The sequence below is a fragment of the Silurus meridionalis genome, chromosome 12 (genome assembly GCF_014805685.1).
Source record: "Silurus meridionalis isolate SWU-2019-XX chromosome 12, ASM1480568v1, whole genome shotgun sequence".
Classification (NCBI taxonomy): Eukaryota; Metazoa; Chordata; class Actinopteri; order Siluriformes; family Siluridae; genus Silurus; species Silurus meridionalis.
In genome coordinates, this window is record NC_060895.1 from 5,035,984 (window position 1) to 5,053,467 (window position 17,484).

The 17,484-nt window shown below is 36.3% G+C and overlaps 1 protein-coding gene across 1 annotated transcript; it reads right to left on the minus strand.

Moving 5' to 3' along the window:
* Positions 1-7,000: 7,000 nt before the first annotated feature.
* On the minus strand, positions 7,001-17,188 carry slc1a5 (solute carrier family 1 member 5). The gene is made up of 8 exons (XM_046863290.1): positions 16,557-17,188; positions 11,938-11,980; positions 11,657-11,719; positions 11,412-11,578; positions 10,996-11,229; positions 10,279-10,473; positions 10,048-10,182; positions 7,001-9,172 (listed from the first exon to the last, which is right to left on the minus strand). Exons 1-8 carry the CDS (start codon positions 17,075-17,077, stop codon positions 8,947-8,949), a joined length of 1,584 nt encoding a protein of 527 aa, XP_046719246.1. The 5' UTR covers positions 17,078-17,188; the 3' UTR covers positions 7,001-8,946.
* Between the last annotated feature and the right edge of the window lie 296 nt (positions 17,189-17,484).

The following is a 17,484-nucleotide window of genomic DNA, read 5'->3' on the forward strand; positions in this document are numbered from 1 at the left end:
TTTGGTTGCATATCCCTGGCTTGTACAAACTGCATCAGCATCAAGATTACTTATTTCTTCACATGTTCTCCCTTGTTTTGGTAGAGGTTCATTTTCATTCCAATAATTTTTTGCCTCACCTGTGTTTCATTTTGGATTCCAAATTGACCTTCCAATTCTTATTGCTGATGAGTGGATTGCATTTTAGCCTTCATAATTTTGCTTTTAAAATCTTATTTGAACAGTGGATTTTTAAAACTTTTTGCTGACAATTGGTCTTTATGTGCTGCTTTTTTTTAATTTCCTGAACTTTTTTTTGTCTTCTTACTGGTGCACTAGTTTGGTTTTCAGTTTCCATATTGATAGATTTTTTGCTCTTTTCTCAGCTTTCTAGTGGCTTGATCGGCTGTCATAGAAACTTTCTGATTTTCATATTTTATCCTTAACAACAAATGCAGTCTTCACAGGTGAACTAAAGGGCTAATAAGCTTACATATTTAAATACATACACTTTTAAAACAACCAGTCTAACAGGGCACACCTGTTTAACAATAAACCACTGTCTGTTATGCGTTCCAATGTATTTTGTTTAGGGCTGCTGCCATTAATTATTTTAGTAATTGAATATTCTAATGATTATTCCATCAATTGATTGAGTAATTGGATAGGAAGTACTACTACTGTTTTCTCCCCGTTGCTGCATTTTTTTTCATTATGCAGTGTCTTTGTGTTACCCCTACAGAGCGATCCAGAGTTTAGCCGGTGGTGCTGTGGTAATAATGGTCCATGGGACACACATTGCTCCGTTTGCAGTTAAATGGACTAAAAGCCTCTAAAGGAGTAAATGGACTAAAATAAATGATTTGCCTCACTGAATTTTTGTAATCGAATTACTCGAGTTACTCAAGGAATCTTTCAGCCCTAATTTTGTTTACTGGAAAAATGTGTGGCTTCAATCAAAAGCTGTCGGGTTGTTAATGCCTCTAGATGCAATCATCAAGAGATGATAGCTGGAATTCTTATGTCAACCCATCTTATTTTTTTCCAAAGTTGAACATCTCTGTTTAATTCAATATCTGCAAATATGTGCAATGCATGTTAGTCATCAATGCTTTCAATCAAACAATACACGTTTGTCCTAAAACACATTGGGTTAAATTGATTGTGAGCATTTATATTATGTAAACAAAAAAGTAAAAAAGGTAACTAAAAGCAAACTGCATGTAATTCCTTGTTTACCTTATCAAGCTGGAGTCCCATTGATATTTCTCAATAATGGCTCAGTGTTGCTGGGAAAAATACCCACTAGGGGGGTTAGCGAGTGGATAATGTCCATACCTCAGAAGTATTTGCTTGCATTTGTTTTCATAAGAGAGGGTTTTTTTGGTGTTGTTTGTTTATTTTAGTTGATTTTGGTTTTCATTTTCCCAATTGCACTAATTTTGGGTCTTCTGTATGTCTTTTGAGATTGATTAGGGACTGGAAGATCTTGAAGGTCAAGCAATCCAAAAAATCTCAAGAATTTGAAATGTATCCCCCAAGTGCAGTCTCTAAAAAAACATCAAATGCTCTGATGAAACAAGTTTTCCTGAGGACCGTCCCAGAAAAGCAACCTCGGAGGTTGAGTTTATTAGAATTACCAGCCTTAGAAATGGATTTCCATAAAAGCTACATGGAAATCAAATAGCAGATATATTTCAACATCCACTGGATTGAGTCAGGCTTTATGGTTGAATTGCGCCAAAGACACTATTACTTGAGAAGTACAACAAGCAGAAGTGACATACTTGGGCCAAGAAACACAAGTAATGTTATTAAATCAATGGAAAACCTTGTACTTTGTTCTGATGAGTTGAGATTTTTGTGTCTAACTGCCTTGCAGTTCCTAAATGTGTCATTCCAGTGTGAAGCTTGGCAGAGGAGGTGTGTTAGGGTGCATTGCTGGTGACACTGTTGGTGATTTAGTCAACATTGAGGGCACACTTGTCCAACATGGCTACCGCAGCATTTTGCAGTGATTTGTTTTCCAACAGGACAATGACCCCAAACACACCTGTTTGTTCAAGAAGGATAGTGATTGAATGCTGATTGATGACTTGGCCTTCACGATCACCCAATATAAATCCAGCTGAGATGTTTTGGACTGGAGGATAAAGGAAAAGCAGCCAACAAGTACTTAACACCTTGGGGAACTCCTCAAGGTTCCATTTCAAATGACTACCTTATGAGGATGAGTGAGAGAATGCCATCAATGCGGAAGGTGGCTACTTTGAAGGGTTGAAAATATAAAACATATTCTGGGTTATTTAACACATTTTAATATACTATATAATCCCAAATATATTGTATGTGTATGTGACAAATATAATTTGATTTGATATTCTTCCTTTATGTTTTGACGTCTTTAGTATTAATGTTAAAAAAAAATTATTTTAGAAAAATATGGAAGCAGATGGTGTGTCCAAACTTGCTTGGAGTATTGTACTGTAATTGTTAATTAACATTAACAAATCACACCAACTCAGACAAACCATGCATATATTCACATTTACTTGAGTAGGTAACTGTTAAATTATTAAAAATTAAAGGTCAGTTGACAGTCTTAACCCATTTTCTAGATCAACTGCTAATGGTTTAATTTGTCCCTAGGAGGAAAATGAAATTTAACATTAAAACACAAATAAAAAAAAGGTAGGGTATAGGTCACATTTCTTTACTTTTTATATTATTTTTGTCCTAACAGACACCGAGTTAGATACTCTGTGAACATTTACACTGGCGATCAAAATTAGAGAACAATTTATAAACAATTGAACAAGTCTGAAATAATGTCATCTTCACTGCTCAACAGTTGAAGGAGTTTTTGTCCTGTCTATACCATGCTACCAGAACACCTTTTCCACAAATTAACTAAGGCATTTAAAAAAAAAACATTATTTTGCAGAAAACTCACTGATCAAAATTAGAGAACACTTTCAGATACCTCCCAGTTATTGGTGTTAATCTGGTACCTGGTGCTAATTTCCTTGATTATCTGTCAACCCCTATTTAACTGGCAGCCTAACTTCCAGTTTCACTGACTCTGCAAGATGGTAGGCCGTTCTAGTGACTGAAAGCCTCCGGCAGCAGGTTGTCCAGATGAAGGCCAAAGGGATGACCCTATCAGCCATAGCAAGACAAGTTGGTCGTTCCAAATCTGTGATTTCAAGAATATCGAATCTTTACATCATCACAAACTTATTCAAGTCCGCCAAGAAGGCTGGTCGTCCACGGAAGACAAATACAAGAAAAGAAAAGTGGAGGAGGAAGTGTCATGGTTTGGGGCATGTTTTCTGCAGCAGGAGTTGGGTCTTATACAGCTACATGGCAGAGTGAATGCAAATGTTTATCAGAACCTTCTTCAACAACATATGGTTCCTTCCCTGTGTTCATCACCCAATCAGCCCGCAGTGTTTATGCAGGACAACGCTCCATGTCACACAGCAAAACAGGTAAAGCAGTTCCTTGAAACTGAAAACATAATGACATGGCCTGCCCAGAGTCCTGATCTCAACCCAATAGAGAACCTCTGGAAAATCCTTGGTGTCAAAGTTATGGCCAAGAAACCCACTACAGTCACCGAACTGTGGAGGAGACTGGAAGAAGAGTGGACCAAAATCACACCAGAGCAGTGTGAGAGACCAGCGCTGTCCTGTGGCTGCAGATGTGCTGAAGTCATTCAGAGCAGAGGCCTCTCTAATTTTGATCGCCACTGTATGTGTGTAAACAGAAATGTGTAAAATATCATTTATATTATTAAATGCATGTAATTGTTTACAGAATCAAGTTAGATGATTGTAAGAATAACGGATGATCATCCAGATGTCTTTCATTAAATGTGTAAATAATGCCTCTACTGAATCATGCATGAAGTACAGACAAGGCTTCACAGTTATGCATTTTCCTTCATGTGGATAATTGTTCTATAACAATTTATAATACTTAATATTCTTGATACTAATATCTCCAACACTTGACAGCCTGGAGATGTGTTACTAAAAATAAACCGCTGGAGAAACATTTTGGAACTCAATTAGATTATTTGCAACAGGTCAGTAACACAATTGCATATAAAAATAAATAAAATGTTCTGTGGTTGAACTTTCAATTATTTTTGGAATCCACAAATGCCACATCCTCCAGTCTAAAGAGGAAAGGGGCCATTTGGCTTGTTATTAGTCCAAAAACCTGCATCTCTGATGGTATGGGAGAGCATTAGTGCCTTTAGAATGAGCAGCTTTCGCATCTGAAAAGGCACTATCAATGTTAAATGGTAAATCAGCCTCGCATATTTTAGCAAGACAATGCTAAACCACGTACTGCATCGATTACAAGAGCATGGCTTCATAGCTGAGGAGTGACATATGAAAACATTTGGAGCATCATGAAATGAGAAGTATGACAAGAAAGACTCAGGAGTGTTGAGCAGGTTGGATCCTGTATCAGACACACATGAGACAACATTCCTCTCCCAAACCTTTTGAAACTGGTCTTCTCAGCTCCCAGATGTATTACCAACTGTTGGTAAAAGAATAGTGGATGCTGCACAGTGGGTGAACTTGGCTGTGCTTTTTGAGACATGTTGAAGCAAAGTCAGAAATGATGAAAATGTCTTTTTGGTTATGATATGGCATTTTTGAAAAAAAGGTTCATAAAAGTTTTGAAATTAACCCTTTCTGTAATGCTTTTATATACCAGAAGAATATATTTAAAATGAAGCAATCCAAGTGTAAATGATGTGCAGATGCTCATTTTTAAATGAAGAGTTCAACAAAACTATTGCATTAATAGTCATTACAGGAATTAAAGCCATTTTTTATTTAATTCTGCATTTTCCAGGTGCAAAAGTATTGAATCAATTAAGATAATTATAATTAAAGCTGCAAGCAGACAGTGAGCCAAATAAATGTAAGAATAATTTGTAGTTTTTAATGTTTTGTACATTTTGATCACAAAATTGAAAGAAATTCTCAGACTGTAGGGGAAAGAATCTAGATAAACAAATTAGCACAATTTTTTTAATGATATAAAGAACAAAAATTAAGTTGTTACAGTTCATGATTACAAGGTGGCACATTTACAAAACTTTTGGGTGAGTTTACTGTATGGTCTTATTTTTATGGTGATACACCCTCACATCCTGTTTTTCTTTTTGCAGTTGTCAGTGCATTACAGAAGTTTTGACTACCAAAACATAACAGATTTGATTATCAAAATAGATTGAAATAGAAAAGTGTGCAAAATGTGGAGAAGATCTTGAAATGGCAGTTATGTTTATACATTTTTACATGCTATTGTAAGTGTGTTGCATAACCTCAGCTCATGGTCCAGTAGGTGTCTTGTACCTGTGCTGAAGTACAGCCTCACTTTCAGTTTAGCAGCTGTCAGTTTTAACCCATTATGGGAAAACCACTTATTTATCAATTCTATTGATAATATCATTTGGCTTAATCTGACAATCAGCCCACTTTACTAATGATAAAACGTGTTGGAGCAATAGGGAAAATAAATGTTCAAAGTTTATGATAAAAAATATACAAATTAGGCCCAAAAATATGGAAGAAGTTGAGAGCATTTGACAGCACATTACTGTTTTGTGTGTGTGTGTGTGTGTGTGTGTGTGTGAAATAATTTATACACAATATAACAATGTATTTATTACTTGAAGTTACTTACTTATTACTTGACTCGTTCTGCCTATCGGATCGTCCACACTGAAATCAGTACACCGACAAGGAGCTGGAGACTCCTTGTTTTATTGACAATCAATTAAGTCATGAATCTGCCACAGTGGAATACACCATGCATCTCATCTTTCTATCCTCCCTCCCTCCTTTATCGCAGCGCTATTCTTGTGGAATTTTCTCTGACTCCCATTCAAAGCTGCAGTACATCCATTATAGCCTCAAACTTTACTCCCTACATAAACAACATCCAGATGTGTGGCTAGCTTATTAGCATGCAATACTAAATATTTATTAAATGATTTCATGTTTTCCAGTCAAAAAGCCATTCCTGTGTTCCTTTAAACATTAATAAAAACCTTCTAAAAGTTATATATTTTTTATTATTTATTTTTTCCTAAAACTAATATTCTATACATTTGAATTAATCTTAGCTTTCTTCATCTATTTAGCCTCTCACACATCAGTACAGACTTTCACAGAAGCTACATCATCATGCAAATAAGTTATAAGTTGTACATTTAAAGCCCTAGGTTAATTATGGTCATAACAGCATTTACTGCTAAGGAGATATTTTATATAGTGGGGTTTCTTAGAGACAATCATGAAAATGGACTGTTTTTAAGATTTAACCCACCCATTAGGGTTGCACAAGCCAGTGCACTCTTAGTGCCGGTCCCAAGCCCAGATAAATGGGGAGGGTTGTGCTAGGAAGGGCATCCAGCATAAAACGTGCCAAATCAAATATGCGGATCATGAAAGAGAAATTCATACCGGATCGGTCGAGGCCCGGGTTAACAACAACCGCCACAGGTATCGTTAACCTACCTATCTACCTAACCTATCGTTAAGAGTATCTGCAAGAGTTTATAGGAGGGAAAGTGTATAGGACTGTGGTGAGACCTGCGATGTTGTAGAGACAGTGGCACTGAGTAAAAGACAGGAGGTGGAGCTGGAGGTATATTATATATATATATATATATATATATATATATATATATATATATATATATATATATATATATAAAAATAGAATTAAATAATAGAATAATTTATTTATTTGTCTTAGCATTAAGCTGAAGAAGAGCTAATGTGCCATTTTGTGTGCTGTATGATTCTTTCCTGATCAGAAAAACACCACAGGCACCGTAGAACGCATGGAAAACCTCTCCAAGAATTAAGTTTTTGTTCGAGCATGATAAAAATCTAAGAATCACTTAATTTCTCACACACACACACACACACACACACACACACACACACACACACACACACACACACACACAAACACACTAGAATATCATTAAAATCTCTTTATTTAAAAAGACTGTTAGGAGTACATTCTGGATATTCAAAACACACATTTCCCACATCAACCTGCACACAAACATATTGAGTTTCAGCCTGTTGGAATGATCTTTACCTGCATACATAGCTGCTGATACACTAGTGTTTTGGCTTTTTTGCATTTAAATACAGTGATCATTTTTGAAACTTGGAAAAAAAAAATTCAGATATCACCACACACACACAAAAATTATCTAAAGTACCCAAACCATAACCTAATTTTATTAAATTTTTATTTTTATTGAACTCTGTCTGAATACCACGATTTTGATGATCCATTAGTATCCATTGAAATATCATGTAGGAAAAGTAATGAACAAATCAAAATTCAAATTTCATCCAATATATAATGCTGAAACTTTCTAGTCAGTTAGATTTTTTTATAGAGTGTAGTTCTTTTTTTTTTGTATAAATAAGATACAATCATTCCAGCACATTTTCATAATCAGCATTACAAAAATCACATTCTTATGCAACATACTGAAAGCATGATGAAACTTATGATTGAGAAACCTGAGAAAATGCTATTTAAAAAAAGGATTGTCATACAAGTATTCAAGTGATAGGAAGGAGTAAAAAACGATGTATAAATAAAAAGCCATAGGTTTTAAAAAGCTAAATGTCCAAACAGATAATATTCAAGGTTTTAAAAAAATGAAAATAATTTTATATTTAGAAATTGAAATCAAATATTTAGGTTTATAAGGATCTACTTAACGGGTAAACAGACACTTTAAACAGAACAGGTTTAAAGAGTGTTGCCTTTACATTTTCAACTGCAACAATTGAAGGAATCAGAACGGAAAATATTTATTATAGGACCCGCCTTTTTAAAAACACTAAAAGAAAGAAAGAATAAATTTTTCCAATAAGAAAAAATAAATAGTTTGTACTACAGAAAATCCTATGGACAGAATAAACTGTGCTTTTGGTAACAATATCCTGTTTTTTAAAAAAATCCTCTTTTTGCATACACACACTATTATATCATCTTAATTAAATAAGAATAAACCCTTTGAATTATATGGTTTTATGCATTTTGACAATAATTATTTGGTCCTTATCAGGTTATATTACACCTTGTCAAATTTTTTTACCAAAACAAACTAAAAATAGAGAAGCAATGTGTAAAAAACTAAGTAACAGAGGCTAAATAACAGCCAGGTGCTGCTAATTAAATGCCCTGGAGTTTTCGCAGTTTTACTGGTCTGGAGTATTCGGGTGTGTGTTTAAACAATGATGAGGGGAAAGACATCCGCAATGATCTGGGAGAAGCCATTGTTGCTGTACATCAACCTGGGAAAGGTTATAAGGCTTTTTTCCAAAAAATGTAAAGCTGATCATTCTACAGTGAGGAAGATTATTCACAAGTGGAAAATATTCAACATACAATTAAGCAAACAAGAATAAGCCAAAATTCATCCACAACAATCTGAGAGATTCATAAATTCATACAAAAAATGATTACTTCAAGTTATTTTTGCTGAAGGTGGTTTTAAAAGCTACTGAAGCTACTGACTCTCTCATATGACTATGTATGTATACACACAAACATGCACATACAGTACATTTCAGACTCCTTTCTTAAATATCCCTACAAAAACAGATACATAGTTACATTTCATATTCTGACATTTCTGAAAATTTAACCGTCTTCCTACATTTCCCATAGAGGAGGGGTATGTAATCTTATTTGTAAATAACCTTGGCTACAGTGTTTCTCATCTAAATAGAATTTACATATAACAAATAATGAAGACCTTGATTAACCAATAATACAAGACTCCAGCTTTTTTGGAATGAGAAAAAAAAAGTTGATTTTCCAGAAGACTGCAGACCTCTGCATTACAGAAAAGGTTGATTTGCAATCAACTTGACATAAGAAATAGGTATTAATCTACAATACAGACTCATTTTCAGAGGTCTTGGAACCAGCTATTTCTATTTCTGCATGCTTCTCAAGGAGTGGCAAACCTTCAGGTTTCACTGGATGCCCAACCTCTTCCAAATGCACCTCTTTCAGCTCCACTTCCTCTTTTTTGCTTCTATGATCAGTATAGTGCTGCAGCAGCCCTGCCCCAAAAGCATCACCCTCCACATTAATGATTGTGCAGGTACGATCTCTAAAAGAAAAATGAAAAAGGTAGGAAAAATTATTCCACATAATATAATCCTGTTCATTTTTCTTTCTTGTACTGACACTCTTTACTCATTTCATAATTCCTGCCAACATTCTCTCTCTCTCTCTCTCTCTCAATTTAGCATATTTTACTCACACTAGACAGTCTTGGAGAAGGTCAGAAGGAGTTGCATTGTGTGTTTTTGGATTTAGAGAAAGCGTACAGCAGAGTGGAGAGAGGAGTTGTGGTATTGTATGAGGAAGTCAGGTGTGGCAAAGAAGTATGTGAGGGTGGTGGACAGTGCGACAGCAGTGACGTGTGCAGTAGGAACGGCAGACTGGTTCGGCTCTGAGCCCTTTCCTGTTTGCAGTGGTGATGGACAGGCTGACGGACAAGGTCAGACAGGAGTCTCCAAGGACTATGATGTTTGCGAATGACATTGTTATTTGTGGTGAGAATAGGGAGCAGGTTGAGAAGAGCCTGGAGAGGTGGAGGTACGTACTGGAGAGAAGAGGTATGAAAGTCAGTAGGAGCTGGAGGTAGCAGAGCTGAAGATGTTGAGGTTTTTGTTGGGAGTTTATTAGAGGGACATGTAGACATGTAGGACGTTTTGGAGACAAGGTGAGGTAGGCGGGTTTGAGATGGTTTGGACATGTGCAGAGGAGGGACATGGGTATGTCAGTAGGAGATGGCTGAGGATGGAGCCACCAGGAAGGAAGAAAAGAGGAAGACCAAGGAGGGTTTTATGGATGTGGTGAGGGAAGACATGCAGGTAGTTGGTTTGAATGAGGCAGATGTAGAGGACAGGGGGATATGGAGAAGGATGAGCCGCTTTGGCGACCTGTAATGGGAGAAGCCAAAAGAAGACGACGACTTACACCAGCCAGTCTACAGCCAAGATGAGAGAGAGGTCATTAGTGGGCAATCCCACTGCCTCCAGAATGATAGCCAGTGTCAGAACACCTCCAGCAGGGATCCCTGCAGCCCCCACACTTGATGCTGTGGCAGTAACCCTGAAACAGGAAGTTGACAATATAGAAAAAATAAGTGTGATTAATAGATTGTACTACCACTTAAGGCTGATTGGAAGATAAATTGGCTACACTCACAGTATGGTGATAACCTGGACAAAGTTGAGTGGAATGTCATTTAACTGTGCAATAAAAACAGCAGCCACACACTGGAAGCAGGCAGCTCCGTCCATGTTGACAGTTGCACCAATAGGCAAGATGAAGCGACTGATATGTTTCGAAACACCGTTGTTTTCCTCCACACACTTCATCATCAAAGGCAGTGTTGCAGAGCTAAATAAATAAGGAAGGTGATTCACAAACAAGGGATCTTACACAGCACTAATTCTTAGCATTGTGACTCAGATTGACAAACTGTATTTACACAGAATTCTAGAGGTGAAAATGGTTATTAATAAACAACAAAAAAACCTATAGCTGATGTAAACAAAGATCAAAAACCAATAAAGACATTTTAAAAAGAACTCCTGTAAAACCTTGCTTATGGAATGTGAAACAATAAATAATGGCAAGTAGTCAAAAAACAAATTCACATTTGCATTATAGCATTATTATTCAATTTATCTGACTGTAGATGGAAGACTTTTAAACAAATACAAATAAAATATTTACTTTTGTGACATCAAAGCCCTGGTGCATTGAGTTTGTGCCTTAATGTCATTGAATAGCAAAGCAAAAAATAGTATTGCTACTAATTGTATTGCTGCTGCATTAGAGTACCTAACTCTTTAAGCTTTGAAATATTGTCACCCAAAAAAAGGTTTGTTTTAAGCCAAATGCTTATGGATTTAATACCTTGATGATGTTCCAAAAGCAGTTGCTAAAGCAGCAACCAGACCCATGAGAAAAGCGTAGGGGTTCTTCCGAGTGAACACAAAGTAAATAAGTGGCAGGATGAGAAGGCCATGCACTGCATGACCAATCACACAGCAGGCAATATACTTTCCCAAGCTAGCAAACAAGTTCCCTACATCCTCCATCTCAACAATCTTAGCAGCCACCAAAAACATGATACCCAATGGGGCATACCTAGAGAACAGGACACACAAAAAAAAAAAAAACAATTAACTACACCACAAGTGAAAATGCAAAGCAAATTATTGACAAAACCCAAATTAGCCTTATGTGAATTAATAGAAAGCAAAACAAATACAGTATAGCAATTAATTTTCATGAGATACGTAGCAAAGAAAGTAGGCTGGTTTATTTACCACATGATCCATGACACGAGCACCATGGTTGCCTCGTTAAAGGAGTTAAAAAACTTAATTAGAATCTCCCCATCCTCTCCCAATTTCCGCAAGGCCACACCAAATGCCATAGAAAACACGATTAGGCCTAGGATGTTCATACCATCCACATCTGTACCCAAAGGAACCTACATACAAACACACACATGAGCTGCATGTTCTGCATTAACAAATTATATGTTTAGAATTTAAAAACAAAAGACTACCTTTTCAATAGTGCTGTTGGTAGTATTCATGCTGGTGTTCACAAACTTATAACCTGTAGCATACTGTGGAAAATAAAAAAAACATCAGATCAACACAGCCAATTGATGAGGGGGAAAAGCAGAATGTATTTACTTCATTAGTCTGAATGACTGAGTGAGAATGCATGACTTTGTGTTTGAGAAAGACCTGAGAGATTATAAGGGAATATCTGAGCAAGAGTGTGTTTATTTAGAGTGCAGGACAGGGTGTGTGTGTGTGTGTGTACAAGTTATTCACTCACCGACTGAAAAGCAGCAGCCACCAGGTTGGAAGGGAAGATGTTTCTAAAGGGATAAAGAAGTGAAGATGCTAATTAAAAGTAAGCCCTGTGTAAGAAGAATAGTGAGAACAAATTAAGACTAATTACAAGGAGTCGATACTCCAAAAATGTACTATTTACTAGGGGTGTAACGGTACACAGTCCTTCTGCAGTGACTGCGAAAAGTAAGTTATAGAAAACAATTAGATTAATGAAACTCGATTATTTCATGTATTTTCAAGTATTTATGTATTAAATCTCGCACAGTATCACGATGTGGTTTTCTTGTCTCCGGAAAAGCTGCTTGAAATTTTCCACGCACCAAATGTGTGTATATATCGGCGGCTTTCAAAACGTGCTCCACTACCCGCTCTATGCCGCCACTGCGGAGGGATTTATTTGAACGTGCTGTATATAAATACAATTATAAAAATCAATTTAATATTACTTCAAACAACGGTAACCACACTGTACAGTGTTTTCTATATGTTTTCATTTTAAATGATCCCAAACTTTGGAAACATTCTGCCATTTTTTTTTGGTCTGAATCTTCTCCTCGCCGTTTTATCTCCGTTTCTCTATTTTTCATTTTGCAGCGTTTTCTGTTACCTGTCCAGAGCGCTCCAGAGTGTAGCAGGCGGTGCGTAAGTAATAAAGGCCCGTGGGAAACAAAGTGCTGCGTGTTTTTTAAATGGACTAAACGAATGGCCTAAATAAATTTTTGTAATCAAAATACTTGAGTTACTCAAAGAATCAAGGAAGGTTACAGTTGAGGAATTGTTACAATCAATACAGACAGACAGACAGACAGACAGACAGACAGACAGACAGACAGACAGACAGACTACCCAAAAGGGGTCTAAAGTTTTTATCTAATTTATCTAATTTTATTAACTCAATTTCATTTGTGCCAGTTTCATTGATTACTCAATTTAATCAATATTATAAAAGTGTATTGCATTAATTTAATTTATTCTATTTACATTTTTATAAAATATAATTTTATATATTATTAAACCAAGCAAGCATTTTATTTTAAATTGTTTTAAAAATGTAAACAGTTGATGTTCACTGTTGATGTTAATAATAATAAACTGCGTTAATAAAAAAAAAAAACGACCAATTTTATGTTTTGCATTTCTAACCGTACCGAAATTGTACCCAACCGTGACTTAAAAATGTGAATTTTGTGTACCATTACACCGCTACTAATTACTTATCTAAACAAACTTTTTTGAAAACTAAATACAAAGCCATTTATAACTGCATGTGTGGATCCTTGGTATCATAATAATAGACTCAAGCAGCGCCATAATGTCTATTCTGTAATTTTTAGTAACAGTCACCCACCTGAGTGAAGCAATGTGCGTGTGTCAATAAAATACAGAAAAAGACACACAAAGTTCAGGAGGACCCATAAAAGAATTCCAAGCAGGAAGAGAAACGTATCATTTAGAGAGATATATGGTTGAACATGTGCAGAGGAGGGACATGGGGTATATCGGTAGGAGAATGCTGAGGATGGAGCTGCCACGAGGGAGGAAAAGAGGAAGGGCAAGGAGGAGGTTTATGGATGTGGTGAGAAAAGAAATGCAGGTAGTTGGGTTTAAAGAGGCAGATGTAGAGGACAGGGGGGTATGGAAACGGATGATCAACTGTTACGACCCCTAATGGGAGAAGCCAAAAGAAGATGATGATGTGGTTTGGGTTTAAAAAAATCTGAGAAAGGGAATTAAAATGTTGTTTTCACACTATGCTGTACTCACTAGCACACAGAGAGAGATTGATTGTTTTATTTGTTTTATCACCTCAAAGATCAAGCACAAAAAAATAAAAAATGGAGGCAGTCCATCAACCTCTGGTGATAAAGCAAAAAAATTCAATCACCTTATATAAAGCTGTTTTCTTTCTGTAATTTTCAAGAATAATCAATATGAAATACAGTGGAACCCAGTTATCTCGCCCTCGGTTATCTCGACAACCCTATTAAGTCGACGTTTTTGAAGTGGAACCGCCAAATTCTCGCTTTGTCTTAGCATTTTTTATCGGTTATGTCGACTTTTTTTATGTCGCCGAACCCTGATATCTCGAGCACAAGGGGGGAAAAATTTGCCATTTAACGTCGGTTATCTCGGTGCAGCCGCAGAAGAACTCATGAAGTGGCGGAAAAATCAAGTCTTACAGCTGCTACAGGTGTTGTATTGTATACTGGTGAATCTCTGCTGTTAGTTAGTGCACATATGCCTTTTGTTGTTAAATGTTATGCGGGAGGCGAAAGTAGAAGAGCGGTGCTGAACAGCACACGGGAGAACGTGGGATGAGCAGCAAAAGCATAGAATGAACACCAGCATGATCGGGGGGGAATCCGTGATGCACTTTGGAAAGAAAAGAGCAGCCGTTGAGAGAGTGCCGGTGGGAAGGCACGTACCGGGATACGCATGAGCGATAACAACGACCGCCGTGAACCAACATATACCAACAATAACGGACAGTGAGAGTGTGGAAGTTTAAATAGGAGCTGGTGATGATGATAAACGAGCACCATATGTGCACGATTGAAGCCGGGAGCTTCAGGTGGAGTCCTGACAGATAAACATGTACTGTATGTATTTTTATAGCATGCCTTCATCAAACAAATCGCGGCAACGCTGTTGTGTAAAAAAACCCTTCAAAAACACGTGCATGCACATTCTCATTTATTAACGCACATCATGTACATAAAGAAATTTCAAGCACGTTAATATATTGCCGCCATTTTGATTTTTGTTTATCTCGATCATCGGTTACCTCGATGCTTTTGGCGAACCCTAGGACATCGACATAACCGGGTTCCACTGTATATATATATATATATATATATATATATATATATATATATATATATATATATATATATTACTATACTGTAATTATACATCATTCCTGTAATAAACATTTAATCGTAAAGTGAAAGAGTTTTGGTCACACTGCACACCCCTACATAGCATATATTTCTTTCCGCAAACAGGGAACAACAGAGAAAACAAAAGGTAATGAATAGTGTAAATACAAATAAATAGCATCATCTTTCCTAAAAGTTGCTCAACAGGTTCCTAGGAAAGGCTCTATATTTTCTTGATTAAATGTGATTTATAATCACAATTTCAATATTTTAATCATTTATTTTTTTATTTTTTTTAATCACATAATATATGCAGTATTGTGCAAAGATTTTGGGCAGTTAAAAAAACTAAAGGGAGAATACTTTCAAAAGTAAAAACATGAACTTATGTTTATCTATTAACAAAATGGAAAGTAAATAAATAAAAGAAAAATCTGAATCAAATCAAAATTTGGTGTGACTATCCTTTGGCTTTAAATTCTTACACTCACTTGCAAAAAAGGGTTAGGGTTAGAAAAAAAAAGAAAAGAAAAAAAAGTCTAGGTTTTGTAGGATCAGAGTCAGGTGTATGGTTAACCAATTATACCAAGCAGATCCTGATGATCAAGTTCATAAGTAGTTTGAGAAATGTCATTAACTGAAAAAGAAACTTACTTAAACTTAATACTGGGTATGAAACAGTCAAACTCTGCTCCTAAGGTGAGTTTGTGGAAGACAGTTTCATGTCATACAATATTGCAAGATTGAGTGCAAGAGACAGGATAATTATAATAAGCAATAAGTGAATAAGCAATGTCTCTCCCAGGCAAAGATTGTAAAGCAGTCTGGGGTTTTAAGATATGCCATTAAAGTGATATATATATATATATATATATATATATATATATATATATATATATATATATATATATATATATATATATATATTTGGAAGTAATCGCTTCATCGAGTCTGTCTGGGATTACTTAAAGAGACGGTGGAATATGATGCAGACTTCACCCACAGAAGATCTGTGGTTAGTTCTCCAAGACGTTTGGTTTGGAACAACCTTTTCTTTTATTTTGGTTTTGTAGGCAAAGGATGGTCTTCTGTTCATTTACTTTCCATTTTGTTAACTAATAATAAAAAAAACTATTAAGACTTTCTGAAAGTATATATAACATTAGTACCAAATAATTAAAATTTAACTGTTGTAAACATTAATAAAAGAGATTAAATACACAGTCAAAAGTGGAAAAAAAGGTCAAATGTAACACTAGGTTTTGCTCATAATTTCATTATTATACATGGTTCCTTTTGTAAAAGAAAAAAGTGTCCACACATTCCGCTGTGACACTGTTAGTGCGGGTGTTACTACAGTCACATTCAGCTACAGCCTCATGTACACACAGGCAGCTGATGCAACCGCGTCGCAGCGTTTCAGCAGCGTGTGGATGATGATGATATTACCCACAAAAGATCATGACGGGAGTAACAGAACTGTGACTCAACATAGACAATTATTGACGAATGTTAATATACGTTTGTGGTGGGTTAATTTTTTAACTTGATTTCAGTCTATTAACTGAAGTTCTCGGAATAATGCAGATGACTGATTCTGAGGCGGCAGAAAAGTTTACATTTTTCTTTTCTGTTGGTAAACACGGTTACTTCTGTAAGTTCCAGTTTAAATCCAATAAAGCAACTAGATGGGAAAGACACGTCACATTACTTGACCTACCTGACTAGGTCTAAAAACGAGTCCATCACCTCCTTGGTCTCAGGTGCTTTCTGGTCAAGTGAAGTTATTCTCGGTTTGGCGCTTTGAGATGAACCAGGCTGGATGATGAAAGCCATAATAACTCCGATTGCAGATGAAATAAGCGTGGTCACTAAAAAGAACAACATCGCCCAGCCACCTAGTTTCCCCAGAGCTTTAGGGTCAATGCTAGCAGCCCCAGACACGAGGCTACACACCACCAATGGAATGATGATCATTTTCAGCAGCCGAATCAGGAGTTCCCCGGGGAAGCCGAAATAGATTACCTGAGTCTGGGTGAGTTTTGCATTTCGCACTCCAAGCCCAATGCAAACGCCAACGATAACAGCAGACACTGTCAAAATCACAAGTAAATTTGCCTTGGCAATCCTTTTCAACTTCTCCGGGAGTGTTTCTGGAATAACATTACTTTTCTCTTGACTAGAGAAGGAGACTTCACCGTTAGAAATCTGTCTCTCAATAGTTAAATTTTTGCCTGTCATTATGTATTCAATAAGTACTAACGTCAAATCTAAAACGTTAACACGATCTGAAAGGTGCACCGCCACTCTTCGGGAATGCGTGGTTCCTCGTCTTCTTCGTCTTCGGCGGAATATGCATCGCTTTTAGTGCATATTCCGCCACCTACTGGGATGGAGTGTGGCCTCTACATGCACAGTACATATCCAATATTAAATCTAAATGTAATCAGTATTTAAATAGCATGTTGAACACTCTTGCATTTTTCTTCCCACAGCGAAAGCTTATTCATTCAGTGCCCCCATAAGTCTTTCATTATAATTTTTTATAACATGCTTGATTGTCTCAGGACACTCATATCTTTCATCCAGATACATGTTTTCCAATGATATGATATACCATCTAATCTGATATACTGGTTAAGTGCAGA

Coding starts and splice junctions, on each gene's coding strand:
- slc1a5 (XM_046863290.1), bottom strand. CDS start 17,077: ATGACAGGCAAAAATTTAACTATTGAGAGACAGATTTCTAACGGTGAA. Junction 11,981..16,556: donor TCGTTTTTAGACCTAGTCAG/GTAGGTCAAGTA, acceptor TTATCCCTTTAG/AAACATCTTCCCTTCCAACC. Junction 11,579..11,656: donor CCAACAGCACTATTGAAAAG/GTAGTCTTTTGT, acceptor GTTTGTATGTAG/GTTCCTTTGGGTACAGATGT.